The sequence below is a fragment of the Quercus robur genome, chromosome 12 (genome assembly GCF_932294415.1).
Source record: "Quercus robur chromosome 12, dhQueRobu3.1, whole genome shotgun sequence".
Lineage (NCBI taxonomy): Eukaryota > Viridiplantae > Streptophyta > Magnoliopsida > Fagales > Fagaceae > Quercus > Quercus robur.
The window spans coordinates 17,416,084-17,431,710 of NC_065545.1; the positions used below are offsets into that span (position 1 = coordinate 17,416,084).

Sequence of the window (15,627 nt, forward strand, 5' to 3'; positions counted from 1 at the left end):
TTGTGGGAGTTTTAATACCCTAGGGTTTTGCCCGCCAATATTATTTCCTTTTCCCGCCAAGTTTTATATTTTGGAAAAATGAAAATTACAACCCATCAGATTTTGTCACTTGTGATTTTGGTCACTTGTAAAGTGTGTGATGGCAAAAGCCAAATTTCAAGTCTTTAAGTGCATGTTTGGTAGATTGTAACAGATACTGTAACATAATAGATATTCTTATAATATAACTATTCCTTATTTCTTATCAAAAGTACTTAATATATATTCCTTCACCTTATGTAATAATTTATTAAAAAAATTTCCTAAAAAGCCATTAGTTGCTACATCTTCAAAAGGAAAGAAAATAAATTTTCCTTATTGTTAATTATTAGTTCTATTTTGAACACCCTAAAATACACTTATTTTAGGAAATTTGACTTAAAAATGATTTAATTACACCTTCTTTTTATACTCTACTAAATTGTGCATGCATATTCAGGACTTTATTCCTAAATGGTCACCAAACTAATGAATAGTAATACTTATTACATTCCAACTTAATATATTCCTTATAATACTTATTCTTATTTCCATGTAATAATCATTATAGTGTACCAAACATGCCCTAAAAATGAATTTAACACATATATACACTTATATTAAGTTAAAATAAAATTTCTATCTTATATCCCAAAAAAAAAAAAAATTTTGTCATTTTGGTTCTTTTTTAGTTTTATTGTTATCATTTTAATCCAATAATTTCGCATTTATTGTCACCATTCATCCTACAATCTATTAAAAACCTATTAAAATTTCCTTTAAAAAAAAATTCAAATTACACATATTTTTTTTTTTTCATTTTAATCCTATAAATTTATATATATTTTTTGGTAACTGTTAGTCCTTCTTAAGGATAACTTTTTTAATGGAATAGATTTGGGTTATTTAAGAATGTGGTTGTTTGAAAATATAATATAGGTTGTTTCTTTGAGTAATGCTATAATCACAATTTTTGTCACAACTTGTTCACGTGGCAAGTTATGATTGGTGGAATAAAAATTGTGGGACCACAATTCCACCACTCACAACTTACCGCATGAACAAGTTATGACAAAAATTATGGTTTTAGCATTTATATGTTTCTTTTGTGCTCTGTACTCAAAAGTTATTTTATTTTTCTGTTGAGAATCTTGGGATAGAACGTGTAATAGCATTGGGGGTGTAAAACCTCCTAGTTGCTAATTTACCCACCAACAAGCCAAAAGTCAGCTCCATCCGGGTATGTATTTCTACAAAAATTTACAACCTGTGAATAGTGGATTCTTAAATATAGAACCCACCGTAGCTTTGGATGTAAAACAATAAATATTATTTTATTCTCACACCCTTTCTCTAACTAAATAAAAAATAATTTCTTTTTCCTCTCAATCTCTATCTCATCTCTTTCTCTCTCTACAACCACTGTTTTCACCCTTTCTCCCTCTCTCAGACCTTGATCTCTCTCAAACAAGTGTAGATCGCGGTGGCTGATATGGTTTGAGTGGTTAGATGGTGAGGTTTGGGTCCGTGGATCGATGGTGATTAGATCGATAGTGGCTAGGGCTTTGGTTTCTCTTGGCTGGAATTGGTTTAGGTAAGGCTTGTGTTTCTCTGGGTTTGGATAAGGCTTGAATCGATGGTCGTGGTGGTGTGGAGGTCGTGGTTTATGGGTTGTGGGTTTTGGTGGTTCATGCAATGGTGGGTTTTGGTGCATGGTGTGGTGGATTGTGGTGGTGAGATGGTTTGGTGTGGTGGAGAGTTGCGGCGGTTGTACCATAGTGAGTTGCTATTCTTTTTTCTTTTTCTTTTTTTAATCTGATTTCTGGTATGGGTATTATGTGATGATGGTGGTTGTGATTGTTTTTGTGGTTGTGGTTGTGGTAGTGGTGATTAATTTCTGGTGGGGTGGTGCTGGCAGCAGCTGCTGGTATGGATATTATGTATATGGTTGATATATGGGTATTATGTGGAGGTGGCTAGTTTTGATCGTAGGTGTGTGGTGTTTGGTTATTTTTGTGGTTGCGGTGTGGTGATTGGTTTTATTTGTGGTTGTGGGTGAAGAGAAAAAGAGATTGAGAAGAAAGAGAGAGAGAAAGAGAAGTAGTTTATATTATTTTATTAGGTAGTTTATATATTAATTTATTGGGTTGTATATAAAAATAGAACCTGAGATATTGTGTGAGTTGTAAAATAAGATGAAAAATAGATAAAGTAGGTTTTAAGGGGGTAAAATATAACTTTTTTTTTGCATCCCGGATGCTAATGCACTAAATGTTAATGGACATCTGCTCATGTATTATGATAGAACTTGTAATTCTGGTACTCACTATCTTTTCTCCAAAAAAAAAAAAACACTTGTAATTTTGGTACACTGCCAAAAAAGTTAAAAAGTATGATTTTTCTTCACTGAGTTTTTTTTTTTTTTTTTTTTCTTAGAAAAAGAGCTTCGGGATGGCCCGAACTAGCCTAGCAAATAGCAGATACTTTAAAAATAAAAAACAAGCCCCCCAACTAACAATACACTGGGTTAGAATAAACCAACTATAGATACCGTATTTTGTCACCCTCAATTTTTGTACCAGACTCCTAGAAATCCAAAAATATTAATTTTTCACCAGGGGACCATGGAAACATCTGAATTGACATGGGCATCAGAGCTCTCAAAGTACATTTTTAGGTCAAAATGACCAAAATGCCCCTAGTCAACCAAAGGTTGACCAAAAGTCAAAGTTGGTCAAAATCACTTCCAAACCACTTTTTCATGTTTTTACATCAAACCCGAGCTATTCGGAGAATTTTGTCACACTTAACCAAGTTTGACCCGAAGTTGACTCCTAAGAGCCCCAAAAACCCTAATTTTGATTCAATCGTTAGAATAAGTTGAAACTAGCACCATTGAGAGGATTATTGAATTTCCTTTCCAACAACTATTCATGGGTTGAAATCAAAGTTAAAACAGTTGAGATATCTTGAAAACTGTGTTGGGGGCATTAGCTTACTTCCCAAGGACATAACTTTTGATCTAACAATTGGAATTTCATTTTTTCAGTATTTTGGAAACTAGACATTCATACCTTTCTAGGGACACCAAGATCAACTCAATCAGAGTTTGGGAAGGCATTCAAATATGCGTTCGAAGTTGAATCAGGGAAAAGGACAAGATTACTGACGTTAGCAACCAGCCCGGCACACCCTGAGCCCTCATTTGGGAGAAGGGAGTGGAATGGAATGAAAATGAATGAAAAAAATAATTTTAAAATATCCTTCCCTTCCCTTATTTGAGAATTTTAATGGAGGAAATGGGAAGTCCATTCCTTTGTTTAAGAGTTTAAGTGGGAGGAAATGAAATGGGTAGGAGGGAACACTCATTCCTCTCTATTCCCTTAAAACCTCCAATTTTCATTCCCCTCAAAATTGAGAGGAATTAAATTAAATTTAATGAATTTTTTACTAAAACTTTCAAAATACCCCTTATATTCAACTCTTAATTTTAAAATAGGGGTCTAATAGTAATATTAGTATAAAATGATTCCATTCCTTCTCGTCTATGTAACTCCCAAACAAGGCTATTCACATTCCATTCATTTTCATCCATTTCCATTTCTTTATTTTAAAATATCCAAACATGGTTACTTAATTCCATTCTATTCCTTTATTTTCCATTCATTTCCCTTGCTTAAATATGTTCGACCTCATTCTATTCCCTTATGATAATTCTATTCCATTCCATTCCATTCCCCTATGAACTCCCAAACGAAGTATAAAGGACCGCTGTAAGTTAAAGGGTCAGATTTTCACTATAAATGCCCCCTGGCCCCCTTCAGAACCATAAATAAATAAATAAATAAAATTTGGGCATTTTTTAAGATTTTCTAGGCAGATTCTCTCTCTCTCTCTCTCTCTCAAAAAACACACACAAAAACTTTTGATTTCTTGCTTTTCTCTAACAATCAAAAGGTAGTGTTCTTGCTCTCATCTTCCTCTCCTTGGTCTTGGTACCTTGGATTTGACGTTTAGATGTGTAAATGTAGCTTTTTAGTTACTATTTACACCCATTTAATTTTATAGCTCGTTTATCTTGCTTTATAACATGTTTTATAGCTTTTCTTATTATATCTCTTGCTTTATCTTGTTTCTAGATGTTTTATGGTTTTCCTAGCATGTCTACTTGTTTTCTAACATATTTTATTGCTTTGATGTTGTTGGTCTAGCCTTCTTGGGTTAGGATATGCCTAAATTTCTTGCTTGTGCTTAGATCTACATGTTTGTGTGCTTAAAGCTTTGTTTGGACGTTGTACCTAGCGCTTTATAGCTTCATATCTCTTGCTTTTGCCTTTTTCTTGTGTTTGGCTTTTGAGTAGGGTGTAGATCTAGATCTTATGGTTTAAACCTACATCCACACACCCAGTTTTCAATAAAAGGTTTGGATTAGTTCCTTTGTGCATGTCTATCCTTTGGTTGCCCTTGTCCATGCTTTTTGCCTTAGATCCATGCTTGTTTTCTTAGATCTAGGCTCTTTTCCATGTTCTTGTTTGTTTTCCCTTTGTGGGTTTGTTGCTTATTGGTCTTTGGGGCTACTTATTTGTTTGGCTGCATATGTCCCCTTTGGTGGCTTGCTTGGATGCAACCATGTGTGAGGACACATCTTCATGATGTTTGGCTTGTTTGCCGCCTGCCTTTTCCCTCATTTGTCTAGCCATGCATATTAGGGTTTCTCATGTTAGCCCCTCTGTATGCCTTATAACATGTTTACCCTTCCCCTTTGTGTGATAACATGCTTTGCTTCCTTCGTGCTCACTTTGATTGCTTTGTGCCATCTCATTTGGCTTTCTATGCTTGTTTGCATCTTTGTTTATATGTTCATGCATGTGTCTTTGTGTGCTTGTTTGTGTCATCAAGCCTGGTTCTTACTTACCTTTTTGTGCGGGTTCACTCCCGTCTTTTGTACACGAGATCCCAAGTCCCTTTTAGGAACTTTGTTTGATGACACGTGTTTCATCCGTACTCCAATATAATATAACTATAGACCTCAATCCAAACCCACATTTGTCCTTTTAGGACACCCTTTTTTGCTTGATAACATGCTTGTTTGGCCCTTTGTGTGCTTTTTTTTTTTTTTTTTTTTTTGTCTTTTCTTTGGCTTGTCTGTTGGTTTTGTGTTTCTTTTGTTGTTGTATGTACACACTTGGAGCGATGGCACAACTTCCAAGACGCAAGCTAAAAAGGGCAAATGCAAGCAAGAAGACACAACACGCAAGCCCAAAAAGGGCGATGGTCAATAGATAGGAGGCTTAGCCTCCTCAAGTGGTTTTCTCTCTCTCCCTTTTAGCCTTTTCTTTAGAACCATGTATTAGGGTTCCCTTCCTTGTATCTAGCTTTAGGCAGCATTCTTAGGGTATGGCAAAGTTTGATTTACTTTTCCTTTACCTTGTTAAGCTATACCCTTTGGATGTAGGCATTTATCCTTTATCTTTCCTGTACCTTGCTTGGGCCATGTTCCTTAGGTATGGCAATGTCTAATTTATTTTTCATGTACCTTGCTGGGACATATACTTGGGACGTTGGCAATGTCTGGTTTATTTTCCTGCCCTGTATACTTGCATTGTGCATGATGTATGTTTGTATATATCTACTTGCTCATGGGTGGTTGTGCACTTTGTATGATGGACTCCCATGGTTAGGAGAGTGACCCTCTTATGATTGTGTGTGCTCTTGACCTTATGGTGTGGGTATGCATTCAAGGAGTTTACTGTCGGTGCATATTCATGCCATATTGTGCGCTTGATCATCGCGATATGATTGTCTCGATCCATGTCAACTAAGTGACTTTGGTTTTCCCATGTATGCGACACGCATTAACGTATTTGTTGCTTTGGTGTATGTGACACGCATTAATGTGTTTGTTACTTCGGTGAGCTTCGGCTCACCCTAGTATGCACATGCTAACGCATGCCATATACATAGGTACGAACCCTGCTGGTGTGCCATAGTGTATCAAACACAAAACTCTGCCAGATTTTTGCTATGAAACGGGGCACCTTTGTTTGCCATATTCTCATAGCGAAAGCTTGGTGAGAATAGTGTTCTGTGTGCTATGACACACCAGAGGCAAAATGCTGTTGAATTTTTGTCATGAAAATTTGGCAACAATTCCAAAATGCGCTAGCGAAGCATTGATCAAGGCCATATCCCTTCCGAAATCAAACCTCAAAGTCCAATTCATATAAAGCCCTGAGAGCTAATGCCAATAGCTTGTTTTAATTGCCAATGTTTGAAAATTAAGATTCTACCAAAACAAAGGACTGTCTCTGGATAGGCATTACGGGGTGCCTAACACCTTCCTCGCACGTAACTAGACTTCCGAACTAAATAATCAATATTTTTTTACCTATCTGTGTTAGATTAAGGAAAAAATGACATTTTTCTTAGCCTAGGATTGGTAATAAAATCAATTGGAGTCAGGTGACCAATCACACCTTAGAAAAAACCCAATGATTCGTAGCGACTTCACTTCACCTCTGTTGAATTAATAAGCTTTTAAAAATTTAAAGCCGACCCATCCCATTATATTTAGCACCTGCATTGCCGCGATGGGTGGTCGATCGCACGGTCGACCGCCGCGAGGCATCAACACCAGCCAAACGTTCACTGCATGGAGCTAATGAAGTGTAGTGCAATCAAGGTTTTAGGCAAACCACACCTCATGGTGCAGTGATAAATATGATCCCAAATCACATCGAATCACAGCATGTACATGGGTTAGGTTAGAGGATTTTTTCAACCCCACCTAAACTTATTAGGTTGAAAAATTCTCAATCTATCTCATGTGTAAAAACCCAACCCAACCCATATGGATTGGGTTGAGTTGAGTTGGGTTTGTGGGCTCTATGTACATATTTTATATCTCGTGAGAAGTTGAAATTTCATCCATTATTTAAACAATTTTTTTAATAAGTTATTATGATTTTTGTAATATATTTAAGTTATATTCTAAATTCATCAAATTAATTATTAAAATATCAAAATCAATCAAACTACAAAAATTAAATAAGAATAATAAAATAAAATTACATATATGGTGGGTTGGGTTAGGCTGGGTTAGATGTGTTAAGAAAACTATCAACTCAAACTTGACCCGACCCAAAACTTAAAATAAAATTTCAACCCAATCCAACCCACCAACTCATGAAAACTAACCCAAAGTGTCAAGTTGGGTTGAATAACTTGAGTTGGATTGGTGGGTTTGATACATGCCCCAGAATATTCCTACCCTAAATGACATCATTTTGTTTAAAATTTTTAATTTGAGGGGCCAAAATAATAACATATTGAAAATTTATAGGATTAATTATAAAATTTGAAACCTTTTTATTTGTGAGTAAAACGAGATATATATCTTGAAATTTGAATGACTAAAATGGTAGTAATTTGAAAATTTAGAGGATTGGTTAAAATGTATTTTAGCTTTTTTTTTTAATTTAAAAATTTTTTTTTTTTTTATGAGTCTTAATTTTCTTTTCAATGAAAAGAATATATATATATATATATATATATATATATATATGTATATATATTTATATCATTCATTTGGATTGCTAAAATAACTAACGTGTTGGTTGGTTGATTAGTGGATGCCACTTTCTTACCTGCATAAGTTACACGGTGAGATAAATGCTAAGAACATTTACATCAAAGATGTCAAACTTATAATTTTTCAACACCTGGATGGTAAAGACAAAAACGTTATTTATATGAGAGAGAGAATAAGGAAGTAATATTTAAATAGAGTGGTAAAATAATAGAGTATTTGATATTAAAATTGAATGTATTATAAAGTAAGGTGATAAAACAAATAAAATAGCATTTTAAGTTATTAAAAGCTAAATTTTTTAGCACCTTTAATGTGAATACTCTAAACATGTTCTATCAGAGAAGTTGAAAACTTGAAATCGGCTGTGGAAGTAGCTTAAGCAGAAAATGCCAAGAGATAATTGGATCAATGTGGGAAGGATTTTTTATTTATTTATTTTAAATAGTATAGTTTTTTTTTTTTTTTTGATGAATTAAATAGTATAGTTTAGGAAAAATTAGATATTGATTGATAAATACAATAGAATTTGATTGATTTTATGCAACGTGGAAAATTGGATGAATTTAATAGAGTTCAAACTCGAATAATAAAGGTACAATGATTGATGATATTCTGGACGGCCGACTTTCAATAATCACATAATAGTTTGTCAGAAGCATCAGAGATTCTCAAAAAAAAAAAAGAAAAAAAGAAAAAGAAGCATCAGACATAATAGTTTGCCAGGATTGCTAAAAATTATGAAAAATAAATAGGAAGAGGATGGTCCATTTTTATTTTCTTTTTTTTGGTAGAATAGGACGGTCCATAAGCATCAGACATAATAGTTTGTCAGGATTGCTAAAAATTATGAAAAAATAAATAGGAAGAGGATGGTCCATTTTTATTTTTTATTTTTGGGTAGAATAGGATGGTCCATTGGGCAATTCTGCAGTCATTTTATTGAACGGATGCAATGTATGTCTCCTACCAAAAAAAAAAAAAAAAAACCAAAAGTACCATTAATCTAGATCCTTCAATTTTGCACTCTTTCAGGTCTAGGCTCCCACCTAACCTTCCACTGTTTAAGAATACAACCTCTCAGTCTCACTCTTAAGACTCATCTCTAATTCTCAGTTTCACTCTCTCACAAAGAAAGATTTTCCTCTCAAGGTCTTACGAAATTCCTAATACCTAAGTTAGTTAGTCTCCTTTTCATCTCCATTCTTCACCGTGGTTCTACCACTATGTAACCGAATGAACCACATCGAGTTACTAAGATTTAACTGCACCTTGTGTAGACTGGGTTTTACCTTTCAAAAGTGAAGTGCGGTCAAGCATAGGGTGAAACTACACCCTATAGGTGTGATGCAAAAAACCTCTCCAAAACCAACCGCATTGAACCGTGTACACCCCCTAATTTAGGTTAGTATATATTTTTAGAGCATCAAAATAAGTGTACTTCTCTCGATCCCAACGCACATACACTTAATAGTCACGCTTAGTGTGTGTTTGAGTTAGGATTAAAAATTAAAATTATTTCACTATTCAGCTTATTTTTGTTACTATTCATGGGCCTCACTATACTTTTTGGCATTATTTATGGGTTCCACTGTATTATTTCAACTAACTTTTACTTTTATCTACAGTATTTTCAGCAATAATTTTTCAATTTCAGCAAAATAAACGATATCCAAACACACCCTTAATAGTTAGAGGGAGTAGAATAATATGGATAAACATTAGGATACAACTTTCTTTTATATATATATATATATATATATTTTTTTTTTTTTAAAAAAATAATAATAATAAGAGAATAACATCTTAGATATAATTTATAGGTATTGGTCACAAACAAAAACCCACGACTTAGAACATTCACAATAAACTCAACAAATTGCCCTTTTCTTCCCCATAGTTTGGGTTAGCCAAACCTATCTTTCGTCTCCAACCAACTCGATAGTAGCTCAACCCCTTATTCAAAAGTTACGTTAACTCAATGACATTATCGAGTAGTTTAGATCATTGTGAACGCTCTTTTAAGTATTAAATGAGACCTAAAAATCACTAGACTAATTGGGATTGTTTAGACTTTATTTGGAGACATAATACATTACATGACAAATCCAAATCAAGGCATATGAATTAACTTACATATTATCTCTCTTCTCCGTAATTTATTTATGTAGATAAAAATCGATTATCTGATTATCTAATTCTCTTTTGTAAATGTGAGTACACTTCATGAACAAGATCACTATTTTGAATGTTTTCTAAGGAATAAAAGCTTTTTCCTTTCAAATTTACTCTCCAGTAATTTCCAAGGTTCCACTTCCAATATCACTAGTCGCTAACCCGTGCGATGCACGGGAATGCTACCAATTTTTAAAATTAAAAATAAATAAAAATTATATCCATAATAAAAGGACATGAAATATCATTGCTGTCCTGAAAGATGAGCATCAACTATAGTAGAAACATTAACTCGTATTATTCATTCCAGCCATCACGTTTTTTTTTTTTTTTTTTTTGGAGTGCAAAACTACTTACTCAAACAATTAAACTAAATATATGAGATGGATTTTTGTCCATATCATCTTTGTAGCCGAAGCTCCTAAAGTGAGAAGAAATGTTAAAGAGAAGAACACATTAGTTCACATTTTAACTGTGAAGGAAAAAATAGATCACTGGAACATTAAGATGAACCTCCAAATGATGTGACATTAGAATTGTAACAGCCATCAAGTAATAACAAAATATACATTATGGGTGTTTCTAGCCATTTTTCTCCTTCCAAATATCATTCCCATATTTCTAGATTAAAAAAATGACACAAAAGGAGTGTATATAATGGAAAGAATAAGTTCACCTACCACATCCAAAGGCACATAGTAGGCCATTAAATATTTTTATATTCAAACAAACAAATAGGGTTAATTGTAGAAATCCATCATAAACAAAGGGGAACTTTCACTTTGCACTCCAAAATATAAATAACTTTCCATTACCATCCCAATTGCACCTAAACATGGAAATTGCACCCCATATTTTGAATGATGATTAAAATTAACGGTCACATGTAATTCACGTGACAATAAAATAATTAACAATGATTCAGCTATATCTAAACCTTCAGTATATTTTAACATCATATCTTTTGATATTTCAAGTGATGTCAAAGCCAGGACTCTACTAGGCAATGATCCAACAGCAAAAGTGCCAAAACCTTTATAGAGGCCAAGGATACCATTAGTCCATCAGTCTTCAATTGGTTCTACAAATACAAAATCTGTATTTAAAGCAACACAAAATACAAATTTGTATTAAAGACACAATTTAAAAGCTATAAACACAGTACTTGATCTGATTTAGATAATAAGGAAGTTAAAGCATGAAGTTGGTGGTTTATAATCTATACAAAATTATAATAAACCAAGTGGGCCTTGGCTAATCTCTCACGTATTATAATAACATACCTTAGATCTTTAGAGCTCAAGCATTACACAATACATTATATACATACATACATACATACATATATATATATATATATATATATAAACAGTAAAGGGATTCATACTTTGATCTCAATCAATTATTATTTAATACTGCATCAATTCGAGGGGATCCTAAGGTAGGAAGCAATTTGACACCCATTGATTTTAAAACTCCAAAAGCTGTTTAGGTAGCTTCCCTAGTGAATTAGGCTGCAATGAACTGCACAAACTGACCTTGATACCAATTGTGCTTTTAGTGTTGGATGCTCAAGTCTTTCTGAGAAATTACACTGCCTCTTTTAGGTTTTTAACTTTGATGTAAATCTTCTTCTTTTTTTTAATTAATAATTACGATAGAATTTTTTTTTTTTTTAAACTTATGACATTATTTTTCATGATTATAACCCTTATTATCAGTTCAAGATATCAATTAATTTTTTGTATAAGCAGGATTTGAATTCAAGTTCCTGGTCTAAGGACTAAAAAATTATGAGTTGAATTAATGGGAGCCCACCACTTTGATCTAAAAGTTATTTCAGAACAACAGAAACTAAAAGACAAAAGAAAAACAGAAGCTTTCTTCTCCATTTTTTGGAAGAATTAGGCCTATGTAAAGGTTCCTTTGCCTTCTTCAGCTTGGAACAGGTTGGTAATCTACCATTAAGGCCAGAGAGCTTAAAATTTAGAGACATCCTAACCAAAACCCACCTAGTTATCTTCACAAAGAAGCTTGCAAGCTTGAGAAAAACTCTAGTAGCCTCAACACCTAAATTTTCTCCCTCAGTCCCTCTTCACCAGCAAAAGATAAACATATATCATCAGCAATAAAATATGAAAGAAGCCCATGCTATTCCATTATTCCAACTCCCATTCCCCACCCCAGTCTCGGCCTTTTGTTTTCAATTAAGTCTTTCTGGGCCCCATACCAGCTCCCACTCCAAAATTTTCAAATTCACAAATAATAATAAAAATTTCCAACCAAATTCAAAATTATAAAATCTATAGGGCATTCAATAATCAAATAGAAAATAACAAACTAAATCTGAGTTTCCAGCCAGTTATACAACTTAATTGGATGCTTACATAATAATTCAGCCAAAATACTTTGTATTTCAAACAATTGGATCATTTCTAATGTAGTTCAGAAGATGGTATTTGTCTTCAAGAATTGGGTGCATAATTACTTATAAAGAGAAATAGAAAAGAGAAATGGACTTGCCTTTAAAAGTCTTGACAGTCAAACATGTAGCTATTATGATAAAAGGGCCTGGATTTTCAGTAAAGAAGCTCTCCTCAACTTGATTTGCAACTAAACCCCAAACTGTAAGCTTTATTTTCCAATGTTACAGTGTAAATTCATATAATATAAGTGCATGTATTGGCTTATCAAAAAATAAATATGCAACCATATTCCAATTTCAAATTCTTTCTAGAAACATATTACCAATAAATATGCAATAAACAGTACAAAATAAATGAAAGACTAGTAAATCCCTGACTGTCCTCGTCTTGTAGTTGTATTACCAAATAACTCAGATAACAAAATGTCAAATCCCTGCCTGCAAAACAGTAAAAATCCAATTTTCAACCAATGTTCAAGAAACATTAATAGAAGAGAAATAGTGCAGTGCAGAAAGTTTGAAACAGTGCAGTGTAGTGCAGATTTTAATGAAATAGTCCAGTGTAGATTTTTGTGAAACAGTGCAGTGCAGAGCAAATTTTAGTTGTAAAAAAGTGCAGATTTTAGATGTAAAACACAGATTTTATGTTGATTCAGATTTAAACTCACTAAAAATTGAAAATTTAGATTTAATTTTCCTATAATTTTTACAAAACCATCTTAAGCAAGGTAGTTCCAACAATTTTCCTGACTTTCTCATGAATAAAGCTGCTAAGATAGGATGGTATTAGACATCCAATTAAATGAGCAAAAAACCAAAATCAGTGTCATTGTCAACATGAATTACAAAGAATTAAAAAACTCGCCAAAAAATTAAGATTATCTAAATAGGTAGCCTATTGATATAAATCATGCTCTTAATTGCATATGGTCTCCCAATCAATTTAAACACTCTTATACTTCTCACCCCTAATATCTTATTCTTTATTAGAGAGAAGTGTTTTAGTAAGAGGTAATTACCATAAAGCAATCAAACTAAAAAGAATTTGCAACCTCAATCCATGCTTAAAAATCCAAAAAGAAACCTAAGAAATCCAAACTATTCTAAGTCTGAACTTAAAACAGTCAAAACATAAACCTTGAAGCTATATTTTTTCAGCAAAAAACATTAATATCTTTTCAGTTGGGTGTAAAGAACCTAAAATGAAATAAATTGAGATCCACAATTTATAAATTGCTTTTTGAGCTACTGTGCACTACATTAAATGGATCAAGAGCCTTCATTTGCAAAACTGATATAACTGATTTAGTGATATATGCCAAATGTGTTTCTGCTCATGTTCACTTACTTTTCTAACCAATGAATATTCATAATTGGGAGAAACCCAACATCAGAATCAATACAGAGAAATTATAATCAACATTAACATTCAAACTCTCTCATGTTCCTTCAATCAAACTATAAAAAACAGAATATTGATTTAAAACAGCAACCATATATTTGCTGTGTGTTTAGAAGAGAGCATACCCAAACAACCTTCAAGGATCCTTTGTTGTTTCTTGAAATAATCAGCTACCCGGTTTCCTTTTCCTACAATTAAATGCATAAGATGAATGAATGCATCAAAAATCATCAAATTTTGATTTTTTACTTTCCAAAGGAGCTTAACATCAACTATGTCATAGAATAAGAAATTGTTCAATGATATTAAAACTCCGTCCCATAAAAGAAGATTTAAAACAGCAACAATATATTTGTTGTGTGTTTAGAAGAAATTTAGCAATTTAGCATGTACATATACCACCCTATTACTTGGATTACACACATATAAGAAATTTCAATAAAGATCCCAAGACAAAGGAACGGAATTGATAGTATGTATAGGAATGTGTTTGCGGTTTAATTAAAATCACATGTTAAAGCTCATCTAATCTAATCACCAGCAAACCCTTGGATTTTTACTCATGTTCACTTACTTTTCTAACCAATGAATATTCATAATTGGGAGAAACCCAACATTAGTATCAGTACAGAGAAATTATAATCAACATTAACATTCAAACTCTCTCATGTTCCTTCAATCAAACTATAAAAAACAGAATATTGATTTAAAACAGCAACCATATATTTGTTGTGTGTTTAGAAGAGAGCATACCCAAACAACCTTCAAGGATCCTTTGTTGTTTCTTGAAATAATCACCTACCCAGTTTCCTTTTCCTACAATTAAATGCATAAGATGAATGAATGCATCAAAAATCATCAAATTTTGGATTTTTACTAATCATCAAATTAAAATCACATGTTAAAGCACATCTAATCTAATCACCAGCAAACCCTTGGATTTTTACTCAAATAGTTATTTACCCGATAAAGATTGAAGCCGTGGGTCTGAGGAAGCCGCATTTACCCAACAAAATATTTGAAGCCGCATCAGACTACGTGGCTTGTGGGTGGTTTGTGGCTTGTGGTAGTGGTCTTTGCCGTGGGTCTGAGGAAGGAGATATATGTTGGTTTGTGGGAATGATGGGTATGGTAGGTTTTGATTCTTTGGATGCTCTGTCGTGGGTCTGAGGAAGGAGAGTCTTTGCCGTGAGTCTGAGGATGGAGATCTACCATGGGTTTGAACGTTGGGGGAGCTGGTAAAGGAGGAGCTTTGGGTTGAGGGATTGGTAGAAGGAGCTTAAAGCCTGAATTTTGGAGAAAGAAAACGCAGAGTGTATATCGAGTTTGGGTTTTAAGAAGAGCTCTTGCCGTCTTGCATTTAGTTTTTTTTTTTTTTGGTTTTTGAAAAGTTTGTCTTGCGTTTAGGTTTTTTTTTTTTTTTTTTTTTGGTTTTTGAAAAGTTTTTTTTTTTTTTGGGTTTATTTATTTTTTTATTAATACTGTGCTGACGTAGAAAATTGTGGGAGTTTCAAAAGTTTCGGTTTTATATATATATAGATAATTAGAACTTTTGTTATTATTATTATTATTATTTTTTATTATTATAGTAATGATGTAAAATTGCCCTTTTAAGTCAACATAAATACTTAATGGTTACCGTACATCTCTTATGAGATAATTTTTTATCACTTAGGACAAATTGTAAATACAATGAATTTGATTTTAATTTCCAGGAAAAAAAAAAGAAAAAGAAAAAGAAAACTAGAGAAACTCTACCAATGACTAAGCAAATAATATGATCGTTGGATTCAAGGGAGCCACAACTATGACATATGGAAACATAAATGAAAATATAGATAGAAATTATCTCATAAATGATAAAACAATTATATGGAATGAAGATGATAAAATATAGAGCCTGATGGGCCTACCTTAATGGGCCTGACGGATCGGAACTGCTGGGCCTGTGTAAAGATAATCCGATGCGCTTTGAAGGCCCATCGCTGACAGACATAGTAAGGGCCCATGATCCGAACT

The 15,627-nt window shown here is 33.1% G+C and overlaps 1 protein-coding gene across 1 annotated transcript; it reads right to left on the bottom strand.

Moving 5' to 3' along the window:
• Positions 1-12,310: 12,310 nt before the first annotated feature.
• On the bottom strand, positions 12,311-14,946 carry LOC126709728 (uncharacterized). Its single transcript, XM_050410059.1, has 4 exons — positions 14,572-14,946; positions 14,362-14,424; positions 13,734-13,796; positions 12,311-12,644 (listed from the first exon to the last, which is right to left on the bottom strand). Exons 1-4 carry the CDS (start codon positions 14,636-14,638, stop codon positions 12,526-12,528), a joined length of 312 nt encoding a protein of 103 aa, XP_050266016.1. The 5' UTR covers positions 14,639-14,946; the 3' UTR covers positions 12,311-12,525.
• Between the last annotated feature and the right edge of the window lie 681 nt (positions 14,947-15,627).

Coding starts and splice junctions, on each gene's coding strand:
- LOC126709728 (XM_050410059.1), bottom strand. CDS start 14,638: ATGCGGCTTCAAATATTTTGTTGGGTAAATGCGGCTTCCTCAGACCCA. Junction 13,797..14,361: donor GATCCTTGAAGGTTGTTTGG/GTATGCTCTCTT, acceptor ATTTAATTGTAG/GAAAAGGAAACCGGGTAGCT. Junction 12,645..13,733: donor GATCCTTGAAGGTTGTTTGG/GTATGCTCTCTT, acceptor ACTGTTTTGCAG/GCAGGGATTTGACATTTTGT.